General features: G+C 39.4%; 1 protein-coding gene across 4 annotated transcripts in view; it reads left to right on the forward strand.

Annotated features, from left to right (window-relative positions):
• The window catches only part of SSPN (sarcospan), a 112,004-nt gene extending 90,639 nt beyond the window's left edge, over positions 1-21,365 (forward strand). For all 4 annotated transcript variants that reach the window (XM_025402284.1, XM_025402285.1, XM_025402283.1 and 1 more), the window contains exons 2-3: positions 12,248-12,334; positions 18,699-21,365. In XM_025402284.1, coding sequence (XP_025258069.1) covers positions 12,278-12,334; positions 18,699-19,064 — 423 coding nt within the window. In that variant the 5' untranslated portion in view covers positions 12,248-12,277 and the 3' untranslated portion in view covers positions 19,065-21,365. The remainder of the gene's footprint in view (positions 1-12,247; positions 12,335-18,698) is intronic.
• The last annotated feature ends 472 nt before the right edge of the window (positions 21,366-21,837 follow it).

The following is a 21,837-nucleotide window of genomic DNA, read 5'->3' on the forward strand; positions in this document are numbered from 1 at the left end:
TCTAATGTTTCCTTTACTCAAAAAGTTATCCTTTTTCTCTCCTTTCTAGTCTCTCTCTCTCTCTCTCTCTCTCTCTCTCTCTCTCTCTCTCTCTGTCTCTCTGTCTTTCTCCCCTTACAATTTACTTCTTGAAACAGCCAGGTTTTGGGTTATTTTTTCAGGATCACTTTCATGCTACTTCTCATCTTAATAGGTTCCAGGACTAAGAAAGTAGTAGAAAAACCTCAAACTGCCCCCCTGCATCTGTTGAGACAGAACAATTTTCTGGATGACTTCCAGTGCTAGTGGGCTAATTGTTTTCTCATCTTATAAGGGATGCTACGTTTTATCCAGCGTTTCACAGGGAGAGAGTTTTCCTATCATTTAGTCCTTAATATTATGCAGAAATAAAACCTCTTGATGCTTTTTAGAAATTTATTTTGGATCAACTTGCAAGTTTCTTAACCTCTCTGAGCTGCAAGTTTCTATAAAATAGAGTAATATTTTTTACTTGACTGCATTGTTTGGGGGAAAATGAGCTAATGTATAAAAAGTAAGTAATACAAAAAAGATACACTTTCTGGGAAGCGGGGATAGCTGAGCAGGGTTTGACAAATAAATGTGAGTGAATTCAAGATGGTTGAAAGAGTAGCACCATTACACTGGGTAGATAAGGAAAGAAAAGCACATTTTAGGTCAAAGGCACAATTCATGTTCTATGACTGTTCAGCCCAGTTTTCATCCATAACCAACTTTATTGCTTCACAGTTCTGTTGGTTGTGCTTATTTTGTCTTTTGAGGATATAACTGCAAGAATTCCCAGCAGTTCCTATCAAATGTGTATCTTAACCCAGATACACAAATTTGTGTTATAATATGAAAACGAGACCCAAACCAAAGTGATTCTACTTGAAGATGTCCGTGGTAAGTCATACACTGGGATAGTTGTCAGATTTCTCTTCTTGGTTTTGTGTAAATTGATGAAACACTCAGCCTTGGGTTCACTGGTATAAAATGATGAGCTATTTGCAATTGTTTCAAGCAAGGTTTTTGGAACTTATGTAGTACTTTGTGTTGGCACACATTTTACAGATCTTCCTAGCTTTCCAGCCTCATTTTGGCAGGAACATCAAAGAAAGCACACTATATCCATAAGATTTGGGGGATTCACACTCCTCTCATCCAGCTGCTGGTCACAAGTTGCAACTCATTTTTATCAGTTTCATTGGGTCGTTTTCTAATACCCTATAAAGCAACATAGGAGATACAAGTGAACATCTGCAAAGCACAATGTGTACTGAGAAACAGGGCAGTCACTTAACAAGCACATTTTTCCTCCCACTCTTTCTGTGCTTGGACAACAGATCTGGCTAAACTACACAGCAATGCAAATTACAATGTAACTTTGGTGGGAAAAATTATATAAAATTCTAGTTTTCAAGTAGTTTCAAACAATGACAAAACGTACCACTTTGAATTAGAAAGGATGTATCTAGCCATACAAAGCACTTCGACTTGGCGCGTAAGTATTCCATACTTCTTTACCAACCAATCAGAACTTTTATCACAACATACCAGGTGAATCCACTCTCATTTCTGGCAATTGCATAAGCAAAACTTTCTTAAGAAAATTGCCTATAAATTCTTAGATATTTTGTTTTTACAATGTGTTTTCCAAAGATATCCAAATTTAACAAAGTTGTAGGTGAGGAAGCCCTGCTTTTGCATTATACTTTAATTAATTAGCATTTATTTTTGTTTACTTTGAATGTCTTTGCATACTCATATGAAAAATACATACATTTACAATAATTCAGATGTAGACCTGTCAGATATCAACTCCTCAGGTAGAAGGACAGTTAAAATAATAAAGGGGTGTGTTTTAAACATGGCTAAACTTAGGTGTGATTGAGCAAGTGTCTTTTCTCTTTAGATCCTGAAAGGAAATACTTTTCTGTGATAGAATTTCTTGTCTATAATTGACTTTTCACTGAGAAATTTTGACCTGGATTTCTACCAGCCTCTTTTAAAAGTAATCTCACATGTCATCTTTGCAAAGTCAATGTTACAAATTGTTTCCCCCAACTCCCCAGAAAGATGTGGAAATGACTAGATGAGGCTCTGTGTGGAAACCCAAACCCCTTGTGGGCAGGCAGAACTTAGTTCTTCCATGAATAGGATTTCTGCACTAGAGCTTTTCATTGGCAACTTTTACTCTAATGGCAAAAAAAAAAAAAAAAAAAAAAGTAAAATCAGTGAAGCTCTGGGGTTGGCGATTCCTAAGACAAATGAAAAGGCATTGAAAATCTTCCAGATAGATCATAGGCCAAATAAAGTAGTCATTCGCAAAGCTTCCTAGATATAAAAAATTGTTGCTAGCTACAGTTTTGTTCACAGTGAAAAAGAAGCTTCTATTTTGAGCTTGGTTAGATAAAACGAAGAAAAAACATTTTTTTTTCAAGGTTATAATTAGTGCTCTGAGTTTTAATGCTGGTCCACTAATGTTAGTGTTTAGAGACAGACAGATTGTTACAATGCTCCCCTCCTCTTGGTGGTCAGTTCTGCCGTAAACTCTTCACTTGATATTTGCACCCCTATTATTTTTGGAATTCGCCGTGAATATCTGCACACTAAGTTTGGCTGAAACAATTGTGTTTTCTAAAAAAGTAATATTAACTTGAGGATCTCATATGGCCAGAAAATAGTTTTAATTGAACAGCATTTTTTTCCAGAAGTTAAATGATTGTCATTGTAAAACCACAGTAGTGTAATCAGAGAAACTTGCAGCTGGGCATGGGACATAGTTCCTAAGATTGGCATTTCCTGGGTGGTAGATTATATGTAGGTTTGTAGCAGAAATAAATAGAGGCAGGAAAATAAGTTTTATAACTCTTAGGTATTTGCAAACTATGTCAACGTGGTTGGAAAGATTTTTGAAAAGTGGGTCCTTACTATGAAAGCAAAGTATCATCCTAGAGATGATGAAATCGAGGCTCCAAGGGTTAACTTGGTCAGTCAGCTGGAAAGTGGTGGAGGTGGGTTTTGAACCATTCCACTAGACCCAGAGCTAACATGCATGCACCACCTTGTTCTCTGTCTTTAGGTATGTGGCCTATCTTGCCATAATACTTTACAGTTCACTTTTGTTGTCCTTTCTCAGGGGCATTCGTATGTTGTCTATGAAACCTGTGAATTCTTAGATACTTATAGTGGATGCATGTTGTTGAAATAACAGAGCCTGCAAGGCTCTCAAACATCTACCTTTTTTTTAAAAGGGTTGCTGGGCATTACCAATTCATTTTTTGAGGGAGAACATATCACTTTAAGGATTTATTATTTGTATTTTACTAATCACTGTATGTCATGTTTGTTGGGAAAAGAAACTATGATGATAATTGCTATATTCTCCATAGCTCTTCTCAACAGCTGACAGGTTATATATCTACTTATTTATTTGTTTATGGTCTGCCTCTCCACTTTAGCCCCATCAAGGCAGGGATTTTTCTCTCTTCTTTTCACTGTGGTATCTCCAAGCCTCAAAGAGTACCTGGCACATGGTAGTTACACAAGGAATATTTGTTAAATGAGCAGAATGGGATTATTTCTAAGATGTGACTGAGTGCTTATGTTTACATCTGTTATTCATTTTCGGCTTGAACTTAAGCACAGTTTGAGTTCCTGTGAGATGGGGAAAAATACCTACTACAATTCCAGACACGTTATTTATGATATTTAAAAGTCAATTACTAACTCTCATTTTCTCCATCTTCTACGTGATAAGACTGAGTCTCAGTGACTAAGTCACAGTCCCCCAGCCTGCATGGTCATTTGGACCTCAAAGACTTTGTTTTTCACACTGCCTCAGGATTGGTGCTTCAGCAGTTCAGGAGAGGAGCAGATGGTAGAATGTTCTTCAGATCTCTGCAGTTCTTGCTTATAGTGCTGTCAAGATTCCTTCAGGCAGGTGACTGTGCCATGCAGTGGCTAAGAGCCAGGCTCTGCGCTCTGACAGCACAGCTATCGATTCTGTGATATACAGTATATTTGCTGTGTGAACATGACATTATCATCTCCATTTTATAGATAGGGAAACTGAGGCTAAAAATAATTAAACAGCTTTGTCCAAGATCATTTGGCTAGCAAAGTAATTGAGTCAGGATTCAAACTTTAATGCCCATGTTCTTCCCACTATGTAACCCTGTCTCCTTAATTATGTTTATAGTTCTATACTTGATTTTACAGAACCAAATAAGCAGTTATCATTTATTGAATGAACTGTTACTTGATGTTTCATGCTTTGCACCATTTTCACCTTTCTTGCCTTATCAGTTAGGGAAAAGAGTACATTTTGTGTTCCTTTATCTTGCTTTTATCTAAAAATATAATGAAAAAGAATTAATAATAATAATAACAAATGTAGGAAGGGGATATCATTCATAATTCTACCATATTGAAGCCCTATATGATTAACACCAAAAATTTTGCCTTTAAAAACATAATACATTGGGGGAAAAAAAGGTAGCTGATTCAGTGCTTCTTACATTATAAAATGGATGAGGGATTTTGGTAAGTGATCAGCAAGGTGGGGGTTGTATAAGCTGCTGTCAGCTGCTCATATTCACACCTGGCATGGACTGGTCAAATGACATTACCCATGGCAATACATTTTCCTGTGCCTCCGTTCCTCTGGGGATTAAACTGTGATTTTCTAAAGGGCGAAGACCATATCTTCTTCTTTATACTCCCAGTCCCTACCACAGTAAAGGTTGAGCTAAATTCAGTTGGAGAGTGATACCTAGATTAGGGTGGCCATTGATAGCAAGATCTCAAAGCTTATGCTGTAAACATTCTTCCTCTATTCCCACAAATCAGGAAATAAGTACTATGATTTCTCCTTGGCACCCTCCCCTGTATCTTTATACAGATTATGTAGGCTGATTGTAGGGATTCCAAGCAATTAGTAATGAGTAATGTGCCAAACTTAGATACAAACCAATCTCACTTATTAATCAGACACTTCTGTCAAAAGAGGGACCCAGAAAAGGCAGAAATGGGATGGAGGTGCAGGAGCATGCTGGAGCATTTCTGATGGACTTGTAACAGCTGATTGCATGCACCTCTTCCCAGCTTTGCTCAGTGACTTCGTGTTGGTTGTCTTGAAATCAGCCATGGTAGAAGTAGTCATACCATGGAAATTAGCAAATGCTACAAATAGCCCTTCTCTAATTGGTTGTTAGACATTTACCATCACACCACTGTAGAGGTGGTGCAATTTTCGAGGTGATTGTTTTGCTTTGGGTTGGAGTGGCTGATGGCCTTTAACAGTAGCAGAATGCCACATCACACTCGAAGATTTAGAGATGTTCCTCAAACCACCAGTCAGATACATTGAGGAAACAGGCTCTGCAGTGAGGTCATATTTAAATAGCAGTGAAGACAGAGGGATTTCTCCCCCAATTTGAAGGACTCCTATGATAGCAGAGACTACATTTCTTTATGGGGAAACAAATGGAGCCAACACCTTTGTAACATAATAGTAATACAAACAATTCAAGGGCAATGAATGTATATCTAGCCTTTTACATTTCTAAAAACTCAGTTTTCTCTCCCTTGAAAAATGCATTCTTGAGATGATTAAATGCAAGAATGCATGTCAGGTGTTCAGCACTGGGCTTAACACTCTGTAAATACTCATAAATGGTATACTATTGTTATTATATTATTGTTTATAATAAACAACTCTCTATAGGAAATTCCAGTAGTCAGTGTCACTCTGGACCCCTAACCATTTCGATAAACCCCACCCCAGACATCAGCATTTAGAGCACTGTGCTTACAGCTTAGCCTAGTGGTTCTCAAAAGGGTCGTCCCAGCACTGGCAGCATTAGCATTTCCTGGGAATTTGTTAGAAATGCAAATTCTCAGTCCTTACCCCAGACCTATTGGATCAGAAATTCTGAGGATGAGGCCAGTATTTACCCACCTCTTCAAGTGATTCTGAACCACTCTCTTAGGCTTTGTCTTACCATAAGGCAGTGGCAATGAGAATCCAGTAAAAATGTTTAAGTCAGGCTAAAGTATTCTCTCCAGTCTTTCTGAAATCTTGATTGGATAAGCAGCCTTTAATAGATCCGTGTGAAATGTTCTGTTGCATGCCATTTAATTTTCTGGTCTATTATGTGTAAACAATCCTCCTAAGACTATCCTCAATTAACAGACTATAATATATTTATCATTTGTTGAAAATGAATTCTAATAGTTTACCTTAATGTTTATTAAATAGGTGACAATCCATGGAAATTCTCTTAAGAAATATTCGGAGAAACATTTACAGTTCTGCTACTTCTGTTGTTGACCAATTGATTTTGTAAACATGAGATGAGAGTTCATCTTGTTACTATATTGATTGGATTAAAGCACTTTAAATACAAAGGTGAAAGTTGATTAACTAACAGAAATAGAGTCCCATTGCAGGTACACAATGAAACAGGGGTAAGGAAGGAGAAGAAAAACATTGAAAGGCATTTGACAGGGGAAGGTTGTATTCCCCAGATAACCCTGTCAAGCAGCTCGGTTGACAACAAAAAGAAGAAAACAAATAAATTGGAGGTTGTGTGAATGTCACAAGACCAGAATATAAATACATATGACATGGAGAGTGTAAATATCAATAATTCTCATTCTCGCAAAATGTTTTAGGGTGGTACCTTCCAGCTATGACAAAATCAAAAGGAAAAAAAAAAATAATAAGCAGGTAAATCTCCGAGACACTGGTCCAGTATCTACCTTTTATTCATAGTACAAACCCTCAAAAGACACCACCGCAGGTGTAATAGGCCAAATAACAAAGACAAAGACAATGTGTGACAAGACTCAGGACTCGCACATCTACAAAAATGGATTTAACATTCAGAGACCATTTCAGCCCTGTCTAACTTTCTAGCTCACAAGAGAAAATGCAGACTTCACTCTGCATGGACAAAAAGGATATCTTCAGGCAGAATGTGGAATTTAGGACTTCAGTTTTCTCTTCACGCTAAACCAATTGTAGAAACACACATCCGAAAATAAGTTAAAGTCATGATTACTGTCTTTCTTTTTTCCATTAAAAATCACTTTAAGTTTTTCTTATCAACTTAATTATTTGCACGCACATTGACTAAATCTCAACAAGCTCTTAAATGCTAGTTGCCCTTTGCCCTCTCAGCACTAGCCTTCCCAGTGCCACACAGGTGCCATTTGGCTTTGTGCTCTGTGACACTGCCATCTGGGTGTCTGGTCCAACAAGCGCCTTCTTGAAATCCTTACATAACTGCCTTCTTCCTGTGCCGTGGGCTTCACCTCACCATATCTAATGGGAGCTCTGGCCTGGACTCTAGGAATGTCGTTCCAGATAGGCCTGGCGGGTCTCACTGCCCACTAACATGAGCTCCCCCTTCCTTGCTGGGAAGCCAGAATGCCGTGTCTTCCTGGCACGTCCACATCCTGCCAGCTCAGGAAACAAAACCCTTAGTCTAGCATGAGAAATCTGGTTTTCTCTCCATGGCCAGAAAACCTTTAGTTCAGTATCAGTAAAGCCTACCCTTCTAAAACATGCTTACACTGAACATCAATAAACTCTCTGATAAAGAAGTCTTGTTATAACATGCAAAGCTGTAGGTAAAAAAAAATGAAAGTCCCGTCTCACCTTAGACCATATCAAGCCCTATCAGAAGGCCAAGAAATTAAAATATGTTCAATACATTTAAGCTTTATAGCAAATACCCTGTACAAGAACCTAAATTGAAGCTTTCAAAAATCTAAAAGGACAAATCTAAAAGGACAATCCATTTCGTAATTTTTAGATATGACATGACATAGAGCTACAATTATAAGAAATATACCTGAGATGCTTTCTGTTCAAAAAATTCAAAGATTCTTCTTAACTGGGTAACTAACTGGACCCTTTTCTGTTTTCAGACTCTCTCTGTATACGCCACTGTTTCCTGTGGTGTCAATTGCTTCACATATGGTGATGACTAACAAATCCTTGTCTCCAACCCAGGTCTCGTTCCTGAGCTCTAAGCCCATATGGCTGCACTTTGTGTCCATGTGGGATCATCATTCCCACTCCCATTCTGCCCCTCCTTTTCTATCTTATCTCATTAAATGTCCACACCACCCACCTGGAAGCACCTTCCTGACCTCTCCCTCTCCTCAGCTCTTACATCTTTACCTTAATCAGTCTTTAGAACCTGTGGATTCAGTTTTTTTACTGTCATTCAAACACATCCACTCCCTATCACTACTTCTACCTGAGCTCAGACACTCATCATTTCTCAGGTGAAGAATGGCCTCTAGGTGGTCTTCTCTTCCCAAGAATTGCCCCCATCCAATCCATTCTTCATAGCCAGAAGGACCATTCTAAAAGGCAAAGTCAGTCACGCCCTTCTGCTGCTGAAAATGTCCTAGTTGAGAAATGTCTGTTCATATCCTTTGCCCACTTTTTGATGGGGTTGTTTGTTTTTTTCTTGTAAATTTGTTTGAGTTCTTTGTAGGTTCTGGATATTAGCCCTTTGTCAGATGAGTAGATTGCAAAAATTTTCTCCCATTCTGTAGGACTGGATTAAGAAAATGTGGCACATATACACCATGGAATACTATGCAGCCATACAAAAGGATGAGTTTGTGTCCTTTGTAGGGACATGGATGCAGCTGGAAACCATCATTCTTAGCAAACTATCACAAGAACAGAAAACCAAACACCGCATGTTCTCACTCATAGGTGGGAACTGAACGATGAGATCACTTGGACTCGGGAAGGGGAACATCACACACCGGGGCCTATCATGGGGAGGGGGGAGGGAGGAGGGATTGCATTGGGAGTTATACCTGATGTAAATGACGAGTTGATGGGTGCTGACGAGTTGATGGGTGCAGCACAGCAACATGGCACAAGTATACATATGTTACAAACCTGCACGTTATGCACATGTACCCTAGAACTTAAAGTATAATATTAATAAAAAATAAAAAAAGAAAAAAGAAAAAAAGAAAAAAAGAAAAAAAGAAAATGTCCTAGTTGAAATCAAAGTCCTTTGTGATCTACTTCCTGTCCATTGCTGCAAACACGTCTTTTGCCTTTTATTTTTTTCTCTGCACTGGACCTAGAGGAATCCTCAAATGTTTACTCTGCCTTTCTTCGTGCCTTTGCACCTCTATTACTCTCTGCATAGAATACCTTTCCTCACACTCTCCTAGCCACTTTCTGCATATCCTCAAAACTCATCTTTCTCCAGGAAGTCTCCCCAAGTTTCCATCGGGGTAGTTATTCCTTCTGGGTATTCCTATAGCAGATGTAGTCCTAGTACTTTTACAATAGCCCAACTGCATTATCCTCTCTTTTCTCACTGGACTGGGAGATCCTTAGATGCTGGATAGTCCTTGGTGTTAGGGCCTGTTTTTCCATCTCTCATTTCCCAGGATCATACAATAACACAGGGCCTGCTTATTGTATGTCCTCCATAAAATTCTGTGACTTGAATAAGTGAAATGCTCTAGTATGAGGTCACGTGTTCCTATGCAACTTCTTTCTGGAAGCCAGGGTAAATGAAGGCTACAAAGAAGTAGCTACTGCTGAAATCAGAAATTTTGTTCAAGTAGAGGCACTGAATCAGATTTTTAAGGTGCTAGTTAGGCCTTATTACTGGAATGTGTCTCTTATGAAGACAAAGAGGAAAGTCTTGGCGATTGCCAACTTCAACTGGTAGTCTCTAGGGAAGAAGGCAGTTATGTGGGAGGGCCTGACCCTTTGCACCTGCAGATAGAAACTCACAGGCATGTGTCTCGGGATATAAGCAGGATTACAACCCTCAATCTGGTGTGTCACCAATAAACAAAAAGTAGGTCTTTCTTTGATTGTTTCAAGTTTTGTAAATTCTTAATGTGAGAATAAATAGTAAACCCCTACAGTTCTTATCAAACTTATCCTTCAATTTAGTATTTTTTACAAATAAACTTTACAAAAGAGCTTCATCCTGACTTGAAAATGCCATGTTAGGGGCTATACGAATAACTTCAGTATCTTTACCTTTGTATCTGCAAGTCTTCTGCGGAAAAGCTGCCTCCCTGGGTCCTATCTGTTTTGTTTTCTCTCCAGATCTCTCCAGTCCATGCCATGCTCACATGTTTTAATGCTGTGTCTCTCCACTGCAAATATTATATCCTGCTATTAAACCAAGCAACCATTTCCATTCAATGATGGAAAACCCTGGAAACAGTCTGTAGTAAGAGAAGGCTTGGCTTTTGACTTCATGGTCCAATAGAAATCTGAACAACCTACAACTTGGCAATGGATGAGGGCATAGGTAGCTTATTGATTGTGTAACCAAAGGGAGAAGAGGATAGAAGTTTTACCTGAAAATGCCATGTTGGCTTTGCAAATGATTTCTCCACCCTAACAGAGACTGCCTATGGTTTGAAGCTGACCCTGGGGTAGGAAGTATGAGTATGTGCAAACCAGTTGTTTAATGACTTGCTCTGTGACTCTCAGCCACTCTTTCAACATCTGTCTCTAGGATAATTGTGCTTATCAGGAAATGCAATTCTGTTGCTTATATTTTCTATTTTAAAAGTGTGGAAATTTATCAATGTTTTAAGCTTTCCCAAATTCAATGTGAATAGATATGCTTTGATTAGAAACTCTAAATCCTAGTTCTAAAAAGTCTAGTTCATGAAAAAGAAAATGCAGTTTAACGAACAGATTGAGTATATTTTCCCTCAAAGCTGCTGTTTCTCTGGCCAGCCTTCTTTCAGTAGGCACGTCCACCGTCTTTTTGTCACTGATGCTCCAAAGCGTGGAGGTCACTTCCGGTTTCTCCCTCTCCAGGTCCTCCCATCAGTTATGCAATAGCCAAGATGTATAGATTCAGCTTTTACTGTGCCTGTCATCTCCATCTCTTTTTCTGAATTTGCATGCTACTATCTGAGCTCTGGTTCACCTGATATGTTGATCTTGCTCAGGTTAGTAAAATAATACCCTGATGTTCTCACTGCCGACCCACCCAACATCACTGCTGATTTTCCTGAAATGTGTCTCTCAAATCATGTCATTCTCTTCTCAGAAATTTTCAAGGGAGTGCCACTACATACTAAATCAATCCTGTGTCCCCAGATTTTCATCCTACCCTTTGTGCTCTATATATTTTTTTTTTGTTTTTTTTGAGATGGAGTTTCACTCTTGTTGCCCAGACTGGTGTGCAATGGTACAGTCTCAGCTCACTGCAATCTCTGCTTCCCAGGTTCAAGCGATTCTTCTGCCTCAGTCTCCCGAGTACCTGGGATTACAGGTGTGCACCACCACGCCCGGCTAATTTTTGTATTTTCAGTAGAGACAGGGTTTCACCATGTTGGCCAGGCTGGTCTCAAACTCCTGACCTCAGGTGATCCACCCGCCTCAGCCTCCCAAAGTGCTGGGATGACAGGCGTGAGGCACCGCACCCAACCTATATGTCGTTATTTTAAACTATGGGTGTGCATTTGCTGTTCTTTCAACACATTCTCTGTGCGGCTCTTCCTCTGTGCTATTGCTTATGGTGCTGCTTTATCCCAAGCTACCTGATTTGAATCCTGGTTCCAGAGAAAAGGCTTTGTGCCTTTTCTTTCTCACTTACAATATGAGGATCATAGTATCACCTACCTTATAGGATTTTGTAGCAATTACAGGAGGGCATAACAATATAAAGCAATTATAGGAGGAATACAATACAAAGCCCTTAGAAGAGCCCCAGCATGTAGTAAATATTCAGCTAATGTTAGTAATCATGTTTCATTTCTTTCAAGGACCATTTCAAATCCATGTCTTAATGGAAGCCTTTTATATCACCCAACTCAATGTAATTTCTTCCTCTTTTTGTACTTCTTTGAATAATATTTAACGTGAAATGTCCTGCCTTAGAATATGGTGTGCATTTATTTTGGCTTTCACTGGATTGTAAACTGATGAACACTGAGTAAACTTTATTCCTCATCACATACTCTGAAGGATTTTATATAGTACCTGGCATATCAAAAGAACTTAGTAAATGCTGGCTAAGTGGAAATCAATTGATTTTACCAATTTGAAAGTGGTTTTCCAACAGTTGAAAGAAAAACACAGTACATAAAGATAAGTAAATGAAATGAACAGCTTTATAACATGGATGTGACTGGGGCAAGACGCTGAGACTGATGTCATTTGAACGCACAACGTGCCCTGATAACATCCTTTCTTCTGTGTTCTCCATTGCAGGTCTGCTTAGTGGCCTATCTTGGCTTGTTTATGCTTTGTGTCTCATATCAGGTTGACGAACGGACATGTATTCAATTTTCTATGAAAGTAAGTTGTGATTGTTCTTTCTCTTTTATCATCACATAGAAAGAAACCCAAGTACGAAATAAGGGAGTGCCTTCTGAAGGGATTGCATATCTGATTAGTCTAGAAATTGCATTTTTAGGCACGCCAAAAAATGTTTTAAGAGGGCGTTGATCCAGACCTCAAAGGTAATGCTGATTTTGTTTTTTAAGTCTTAATTTCCATGAACTGGGTTGGCCTGGAGGATATGAAGTCTGTCCTTCAATGCCCTTAAAAGGAATATTGAAAATTCATCAGTTCAACAAAACACTTGGCCAGAAAAAAAGGTGTCTCTTTCAGTGCCCACTTCCATATCTCGGGGGTTATTTGGGATATTTTAATAATGAAGCAGTCTAAGTGTATTTCCTCTTGTAGGTGGGATCACTGAGACAGAAAAAGTACATTGGGTGCATCCAAATGATCTGTGCCAAGACTCTCAGGGCAAAGTGGGGGACGGGCAATGGGATATGCGTGGTTTGGCAAGCGTGTGTGTCTTTCATTTGTGTGTATCTTTTTTCTGTTAGGGACAGTGCATTTGGCTGGAGCCAATTCAAGTACACAGCACTTTCACTGCACAACAGAATCTACCCCAAAGGGAAGCAAAGACATTTGCTTTCAGAGTATGAGGACATAGACATAGAACTTAGCAATCAGAGCTAGTAGAAAGCAAATTCCTACATTTTCTCTCAACCACTGTAGCAAAGAATACAAAGCTTTCTTTAATCTTTTTTTTTTTTAATTTTGTCCACTGACTTGTTTTTTCTTCTACAAGAAAATGTATAAAAACTGGATTTTTTTGTTCACTACAATGAGAAAACATCAGACATAAAAGTAAGTGAATGACATTATTTGGAAGTGACTAAGGTGAAAAAAATAAGATGTGTTGGAAGATTCCAGTATAATTGAAGCTGTTGACATAAAAAAGCAATGGGATGATATCTTTTAAAATCATGCTATAAAAAGTAATAGAATACAAAAGTTTACATTATAATAACTAATTTTTAAAAGCTGATTACACAAAATATATGACATTATCTTACAGAAAAAATAAAAGCTCTTAATGAGCATAGAAAATACAATTATCTATCAGTGGTGGGATTGTATGTGCATTTTTCAGTTTTTCTCTAATTTTGAAATGTTCTCCAATAGTTGTAACTTTTCTAGGTAAAAAATTAATAGATACTACTTTTTTAAATGATGAAGTTAGAATTTTGGTGGATATGCCTTCATTTGGAAATTATACTTTTCTGTCTGAGGACTTTCCTTGAAAGAAAGCCAGATAGCGTAGACATCAGTCTATGTTTACTATTTTTTTGTAGAGGTTTGACTAAACAGCAAGGCTTGGTGATTTAAAAAAATAAAAAAAAAAAATGAAGCCAGAAAGCTTAGTAAGAAATGCCCTGTTAAATTACAAGAACTTCATCCAGTGGCTGAAGAACACCTCAAACTAGGTTTTTATTAGTTTATGTGAAATGCCTTCATTTTCCCCCGAGATGATCCCAGAAAACAGCAGAGGCAAAAGCATCAGCTTGAGAGAGGCCCCAATACCATCTCAACATCTGCACCTTAGTTAAAATAGGGAGTAAGAGAAAAAAAAAAATAGAAAAAAAAATCACTGCCAATGTCAGCCAGGTTGAGGATTCCCCACTAGGAAGATCTATTAGCTACCTCTTTTTTCCACCCGTGACAGGCATTGACAAATACTGAGGCACTTTTCTCTTCTCCTGAACGTGACCTTTCTTGATGCTTGCTGCTAGCTCTCTAAGGTTGCATGCTACATTATCTTCAGTTTGAAAGTGAGCTTCAGCCCATCTCCAGATTTTCCAATGACACAACAGGGGACAGCTGACTTCCCTTATGCTTCTCACACTACTGGGGGGACGGAGGCATAACATGCATCTTCATAGGGCGTTTCTCATCCGCATAGCCGCGTTTTGGTGCCCCCATCTCGGGACGCTGGCCTAAGCTTTGTTTGAGGATTTATTTCCTCCTGTTGAGTGCACAGATAGCCAGGACAAGCAAACAGGCCATGATGACAGTCTCATTGTAGTCAGCACGTGTGCACACACACGCACCCTCCCTTTCTCTTACAGACAATAGTCACGGGCTCTTTTTTTTTTTTCTCAAGCTGAGACAGTCCTCTGGGGGGTCGGGAATTGGGGGTGGGGTCCTTTCCCAGGCCCTCGATGCCACCAGCGCTTTCCTTCTTCCTCCCTGGGCTCTGCCTCTGGTCTTGGCTGGGCATCGGCCGCAGGTCACGCTTCCTGTCTTTCCCAGTGGCCTGACTTTCTCAGGGCTCCCCTGGAGGTTCCGAAACGTGTCGGGGGCATGTGCCTGCGGAAACATTCCGGGGCACGTTCCCTCCTGTCCACATCCAGGAGGCCCTGAGCTGCTGCGGCAGCCTCCTCCCAAGCGGTGCGCTGCAGAGGGGCCCTTCCCGTTCAGGCCACCGGGGAAGGTAATTAAATTGGAGCAGAAACACCCTCCTCCCGAGGTCACCGAACGTGAAAGCTGTAGGCCGGGTACCAATTAAAGGCAGCGAGCGAGCGGAGACGCGCCCGGGCGCTGCTGTTACATAAGCGCCCGGGGCCACCGCGCCTCCGCCCGCTGCGCAGCGCCAGGCTGATGGGCTGACACCCGCAAGACAGATGCCTCGGGCGCCGGGCTTTTATCAAGATGTATTTGCTCGGATTCCCAGGGTCATCGTAAACACTCTTCCTTATAGTTTATTCGTGTCGTGTAGGTAAAACAAGCCACTTGATTTTAAATTACAGATTCTAACCCAGAAGCTTGTTGCTGTCAGATGAGTTAAAAGCCATGAAGGAAGAATGCCACAGCGCTGCAGATGCAGCCCGCAGGCTTTAGGGGGGATCGAGTATGTATTTATGTCTTAAAATGGATAAGAAACTTGATTCCGTGGCTTCTAGTTTACTTGGCCTGATGCTTTCCCGACTGGGAGAAGCCGAGTCATTATGTGTGAGATAGATATGCACGATGTAAATTTATTCATACTCAGGGAAGCTAAGGGGCATGGTTTTTCTTTGTGTTCTCCTTGGGTTCTAGCATAAACGGTTCAATTAAAATTGAGCAACCACTGTGTTTGTGTAAATGTTTACATCCTTCCTACAAGCCAAGAATGCGTTGTTACTCCCACATGACAAAATAAGACAAAGGCAGTCGAATTAATATCCTCAGTCCTGAGAACTGGCAGCTCTTTCCATCCCTACTAATTTGCTTATTATTTCACAAATACTTAAATAGTGCTCCTGTATACCAGACGCTGTTCTAAGCTCTTTACAGACATCAACTCTTTTGATCCTTGTAATTATCCTGTGAAGTAGGCGCTATTATGATCATGCCAGGTTTACAGATGAAGAAATACAGGTGCACAGGGATTGATGAATTTGCCCAAGGACCATGGCTAGTGAGGGGAGAACCAGGATACCGACCCAGGCAACCTGACTCCCTGGTTCAGGCTGTTAATCATCAGCCAGTACTGCTGCACACGTGTTAAATGGTCTTGGGCACATCTTTTAATCTCTGAGCCAAAAAGTCATCTTTTAAAATAGACAAAATTCCCATTTTCAGCAAATGGATTTTTGTGACTATCATGAATAAAATATTTTTCAACTATTTGAATTATTTGCAGATTGAGAATGAGGGATTATTGTCATTGCTTCAAGATATTGCCCCAACAAATGTTACAGAAGATTGCTATCTAAGGAGCTGGATGCAGTGGCTCACGCCTGTAATCTCAGCACTTTGGGAGGCTGAGTCAGGAGGATCACTTGAGGTCAGGAGTTCGAGACCAGCCTGGGCAACATGGTGAAACCCTGTCTCTATCAAAAAAATACAAAAATTAGTTGGGTGCGGTGGCACGCACCTGTAGTCCCAGTTACTTAGGAGGCTGAGGCATGAGAATTGCTTGAACCCAGGAGGCAGAAGTTGCAGTGAACTGAAATCAAGCCACTGTACTCTGTCTCAAAAAAAACAAAAAAAAGAAGAAGAAGAAGAAGAAATTGCTATCTAAGGATGTATGTATGTTAGAGGTAGGAAGGTTATCACAAGAACCCTACCCCCCACTTCCATCCACTGATGGTGATAAAACAAGTAGAGAAAACTCCATTTGGGGCCATTCTACTAAGCAGATGACTACTAGGTGGGAAATGATCACTTTAACCTGGGCCTTCCCTGCTAGTAAAGTCATAGATATACCATTGTTCCCAGAGCAAACTGTTCCCAGTTCTCTGCTGGCTGTACTGGGAACACAGCTACAATGGGTACACACGTACACACACACACACACACACACACACACACACACACAGAGTGTGGTCAAGACAGTTTAATTTGGCTCTTGGCACCAAGAGTTTGAAGTCAGTAATCAAGCCTGAATATTTCAGAACAACCCAGAATTGTTCAAATATTCTGCTCCATTGGTCCTACAAAATAAATCCATATTTTTAGGCTAAAAACTCCAATTTTTGCATAAAGTATAGTCACTGAAAATATTGAGGTCCAGACGAAGTGGTTCACAGCTCTAATCTCAATACTTTGGGAGGCTGAGGTGGGAGGATCACTTGAGGCTTGGAGTTTGAGACCAGCCTGGGCAACATAGCAAGACTCCATCTCTTTAAAAAAAAAAAACAGTTTTATGATGGTGCCACTTTGTATTTATCTGGTTCTCTTCCTCCAAGGAACACTAATATTGAATATAATCCTTGTTATGTCCCTGAGATATAAGATGTTTCTATAAACTGTTTCACAGATGAAGATACTTAGGTTACATCTGACAATCCTTTAAATGATTTGAAAAGGAAAAAGAATGTGTGTTTAAGATCTCTTTGATGAAAAGATCTAAAGAATCCATGATACTAATTAAGATGTATTAAGAAAATAAATGGCTTTAACTAATTCTACTCTCTTCCAGTGACCTTAGGTATACAGTCAAGCTGTATGTAATCCCTGATGGATTCCCTTACAGGCAAACCGGACATAAGCTTAGGGCACCAGCAACCAGTATGTGCACCCACACTCACACATACATGCACACATACCACTCAAGAAAGAGAAAAAGTAAAAATGTAAATACAGAATTCCAAATTTAAGACTTGAAAACACTTGAAATCATCACTGTGTGGAAAACACTCATTTGGAGGACGTTGGTACACATATTTTACAGTGTCACATGTATGTTTTAATTTTGAATTATATATAAGGGAAGGTGGGGGAAGGGCATCATCTTTTCAGAGCTACTTTCATCTGAACCTGGAAATGGCTGGAACTAATATTACTTTGTGAAGAGGCCATTCACCAGAATTGTTCTCTGTGGTAATATAATTCTTGCACTAAGAACTATGTATGCTAGTCTCAAAAACTGGGGACTCTGAGCCTTACCTAGAATCTCAGCAGGTGGACCATTAAGAGCAACATTTCTAGCAGGTGAGTTCAATCACAAAAATATTTCTTGTTCCATAGATTTTATTGTGGCCATGTCAGTGAACACCCACAAGTTTTGCTCAGAATGTTTCAGGTGTAAGCTAAACCTCTAAATTATTCAGAGTTCTCACAGCCCTTTAGCAGCAGAGTGAGAACTTTAACCAGAATTTTTCAGTCCAAAAGTTAACCTGGAGGCCAACAGAGTTCAAAACCTTGGTGACTGCGGAACCATTTAGAAGTGGATTTTCATGCTCAGGAATCACATGGTCATTGTTGGGCTTGGGGTACGTTTCACAGGCAGTGAAGCTGACATCAAGTTACTTGACTTCTGGAGCCATAATTTGTTTTCTCCCAGCAACCTCTTGCTGGGGATTCTTATGTTTATGGATACAGTTTGGCAATCACTACATTGAATATAGTCTTTTAAAAAATGAACCTATTCTATTAGTTGACCCATCATTGCTAATTTTGGCCCACACAGTGTTTGTATTACAGAAGCCTGTTCTTTACTTCCTAGTCTTGTTTCAGCCTTAATATCAGAAGTTCCTGAGTTCAAAATAAGCACAACATGTCATCCAGGGATGGCTAGCTTGTTTGGGATTCATCTAAACTGTGGCAATATCTAGACGAAAACATCCCACAATACAGCTAATATGGTTGTCATAACTCTTGAAAAGGGCCCAACATCTGGATGGCAAGTGAAAATGTGATCAGGGTTTAAGAACTACCTGCTAATAAATAAACATGGAACTATTTCCGTGTCTTAGGTGCTGTGTTTCTAAGAAGAGACAGCCTTTCCATCAGCAAATTTCTGGGAGAGAAGAAAAAGAATAGTTTTGATGAATTAGCTTTGCAAATCATCATCCAATGTTCTTTCTAACCAGAAAGATTTTCTTCTGCTTTCTTGCAGCTGTTATACTTTCTGCTGAGTGCCCTGGGCCTGACGGTCTGTGTGCTGGCCGTGGCCTTTGCTGCCCACCACTATTCGCAGCTCACACAGTTTACCTGTGAGACCACACTCAACTCTTGCCAGTGCAAACTGCCCTCCTCGGAGCCGCTCAGCAGGACCTTTGTTTACCGGGATGTGACGGACTGTACCAGCGTCACTGGCACTTTCAAACTGTTCTTACTCATCCAGATGATTCTTAATTTGGTCTGCGGCCTTGTGTGCTTGTTGGCCTGCTTTGTGATGTGGAAACATAGGTACCAGGTCTTCTATGTGGGTGTCAGGATGCGCTCCCTCACGGCTTCCGAGGGTCCCCAGCAAAAGATCTGACATTCTTGCTCAAAGCTGCGAGAGAAAAATAGCACATGGAGTAGCCAAGGTTAAACAAAAACAAATTTTTAAACAAAGAAAGGAAAAAACATTGACAACAAATAATAGTCACTCTTCTAAATGAATATTTTTATGTTTTTATAAAACAGCATTTCTTCAGGTTTCTATTGTATTTTTTTTTTAACATTCTTCAAGAGAAAGCAAAATCCAAACTGATTTTGGAATATTAAAAGTTAACAGAACACTGAACAAGGAAAGAATGGCATAGCTCTATCTTTACAGTCTGGCGTTAATTCATATTACTCATTTTATCCATTACTTACATAATCTTCTTTCCTGTTAGTCCAGTTTGATGGTGTGAATGGTGAATTTCAGGCCCAGTTGCTAAATTTTGTGGCATCTTCCTCTGGTCCTTCCCACCTCTAGTCATCAGCGCCACACTGTCTTGGAGACAGGCAGGAGGTAGGGGAAGAGCTGAGTCTCTTTATTTTCCCTGGTAGAGACGTCTTCAAGGCATGAAATAGCTTAAAGAGCAGAATAGAAACGGAAGAGGCTTTGCAAAAGGCTAGATAATTATAAACACCTGGGTTGGGGCGGTGGCCCCCTTCTCTTCAGCTCCCTTAGCTTGGCTCTGTAAGTAGATCACTTGCTAAATGCTTTAGATGATTGCCTCTCAATAATTGAAAGGTGGTGGTAGTTGTATTCTTAATGATGTAGAAGGTTGAAAAATAATTACATTATGCTTCTATTCTATCATCTAAAACAAATCATTAAAACTAATTTCTAGCTAATTGTTAATTATAATTATGCTCAGAAGTCTATTTAATGAGCTCTGGCTGTACTTACGCTACACTGTCGGTGTTAAGAGAAATTACTCTCACAAGAGCAGAGGCCTGAAGATTCTCTCTTCTGAAAGCCAAGCACCACAAGGAAAAAAAAATGTGATTAACAGCTCGCGTTAAAAACACTCATTTAAACAAAAACAAGAGCATTCGTAATGGGAAGTGTTTATACAAATAGCACATTTGTGATACGTTGAAAAGTATCTCTCTTGGCAACCAACCTATGTCTGAGGAAGATTGGGTAATGCTGTGTTCCATTCATGAAACTGTATTTGATACATAATCCTATTATTAATTCATATGCTTAGTCAACCTACAAAATCAACATAATATTCTGAAGTTCTTATTTGAGCAATATGGCCTTGAATTGGAGGGTAGTTTTAGTTGTTTTGTTGTTAAGTGACTGTGGTTTAAATTACAAATGCCCCAAGGTGGGGAGACTTCCCTCTGTGACTATTGTTATTTTTAAATTCTGAACTATCCATATGTTAAGGAAAGAGCTAAAAATGGAAATTCATGAAACATAAATAGTATCAAGAACTTTCTTTATCAGTATGCTTTGTTGAAAGCAGAAATTAAGATAATAATTGAGTTCAATTCGCCTCTCTGCATTGCCTATTGATATACTTTACTAATCAAGAAATTCTAACCTAAAAGGAAAACATTTTCTTGTTTGTTTTAGAAGAAAGTGGAATAATTCCATGGATTGTGATAACGATGTCCATTTCTACACAATATAAATATCCAGTATAAAGGAAAGCGTTAAGTCAGTAAGCTAGAGGATTGTAAATATCTTTTATGTCCTCTAGATAAAACACCCGATTAACAGATGTTAAACCTTTGAATGTTTTGATTTGCTTTAAAAATGGCCTTCCTACACATTAGCTCCAGCCAAAAAGACACACTGGAGAGCTTAGTGGACAAGTCTCCGGAGCAGAACTGATCACACACAAAAGTTACACCAACAGAATACCAAGAAGAATGATGAGGACCTGTAAAATACCTTGTGCCCTGTTTAAAAAAAAAAAAAAAAGCCAGTAACTGAATCCGTTTTGATTTTTGATAGAGTTTCCTACACAAAGAAGAAAATAACTGAGAATCTTTAAAGAGTAAGAAAGTAGCACTTTAATGCTAGTAACCGTGAATTAGGCACCACGGAAAGCGCATCCTGAATTTCTTTAGGAACAACATTTTATAGTGAACACTGCAAGTTTTTATATTTAAAAATTCAGACTCTGTATATCCTTAAGGTGCTCTAGGCTTTACCAGTGATTCACAGGGTATTTCAAATGGTAGAATCATTTTAGCTTCTGTGCTTCCTTTTTCTAAATAATGCAACCTGTAAGAGCTGACATTGTAATAAGCGCTATAATAGTATAACCATATAATAGTATATGTATACTATACATATATAAAATGGGGATATTACTGTGGTATGATTAAATCATTCTTACGTCCCAAAGAGAAAAAAAAGTCATAAGTGAATAGAAGGAACTAAACAGAAAAGAAAGAAAGAAAAGATTTCTTTGCTATGAGCTCGCTGTATATTGATAAGTGTAAGAATTGTGTTGCCTGAATAACTGCTTTGGGCTAGATTTGAAGTATTTTGATGTTGTGTTTTGCAAATATTGAAGTTACAATAATGGCAACAGAAAAGGAACAGATACACAGCTTTACACTTAGCAAAATGTTACATTTAAAATCTGACAAGGCGCCAAGATGGTGACTGTCTCCTCTAAACCATGAAAGAGTAAGATTTGCGCAACCCTCCTCCTCTTCCACCTCCTTCAGGAGAATTAAATGAATCAAGACTTTGGAAAGACGGGGAAGAGCCGGGACTTGGCAGTACTTGAAATAGGAGGAATACAGCAGCCTAAATGTACAGACTTTGTAGCCGAGCCCACTCGATCGGTCTGTGCCTTCACGTGACC

This window comes from Theropithecus gelada, chromosome 11, assembly GCF_003255815.1.
Source record: "Theropithecus gelada isolate Dixy chromosome 11, Tgel_1.0, whole genome shotgun sequence".
Taxonomy (NCBI): Eukaryota; Metazoa; Chordata; class Mammalia; order Primates; family Cercopithecidae; genus Theropithecus; species Theropithecus gelada.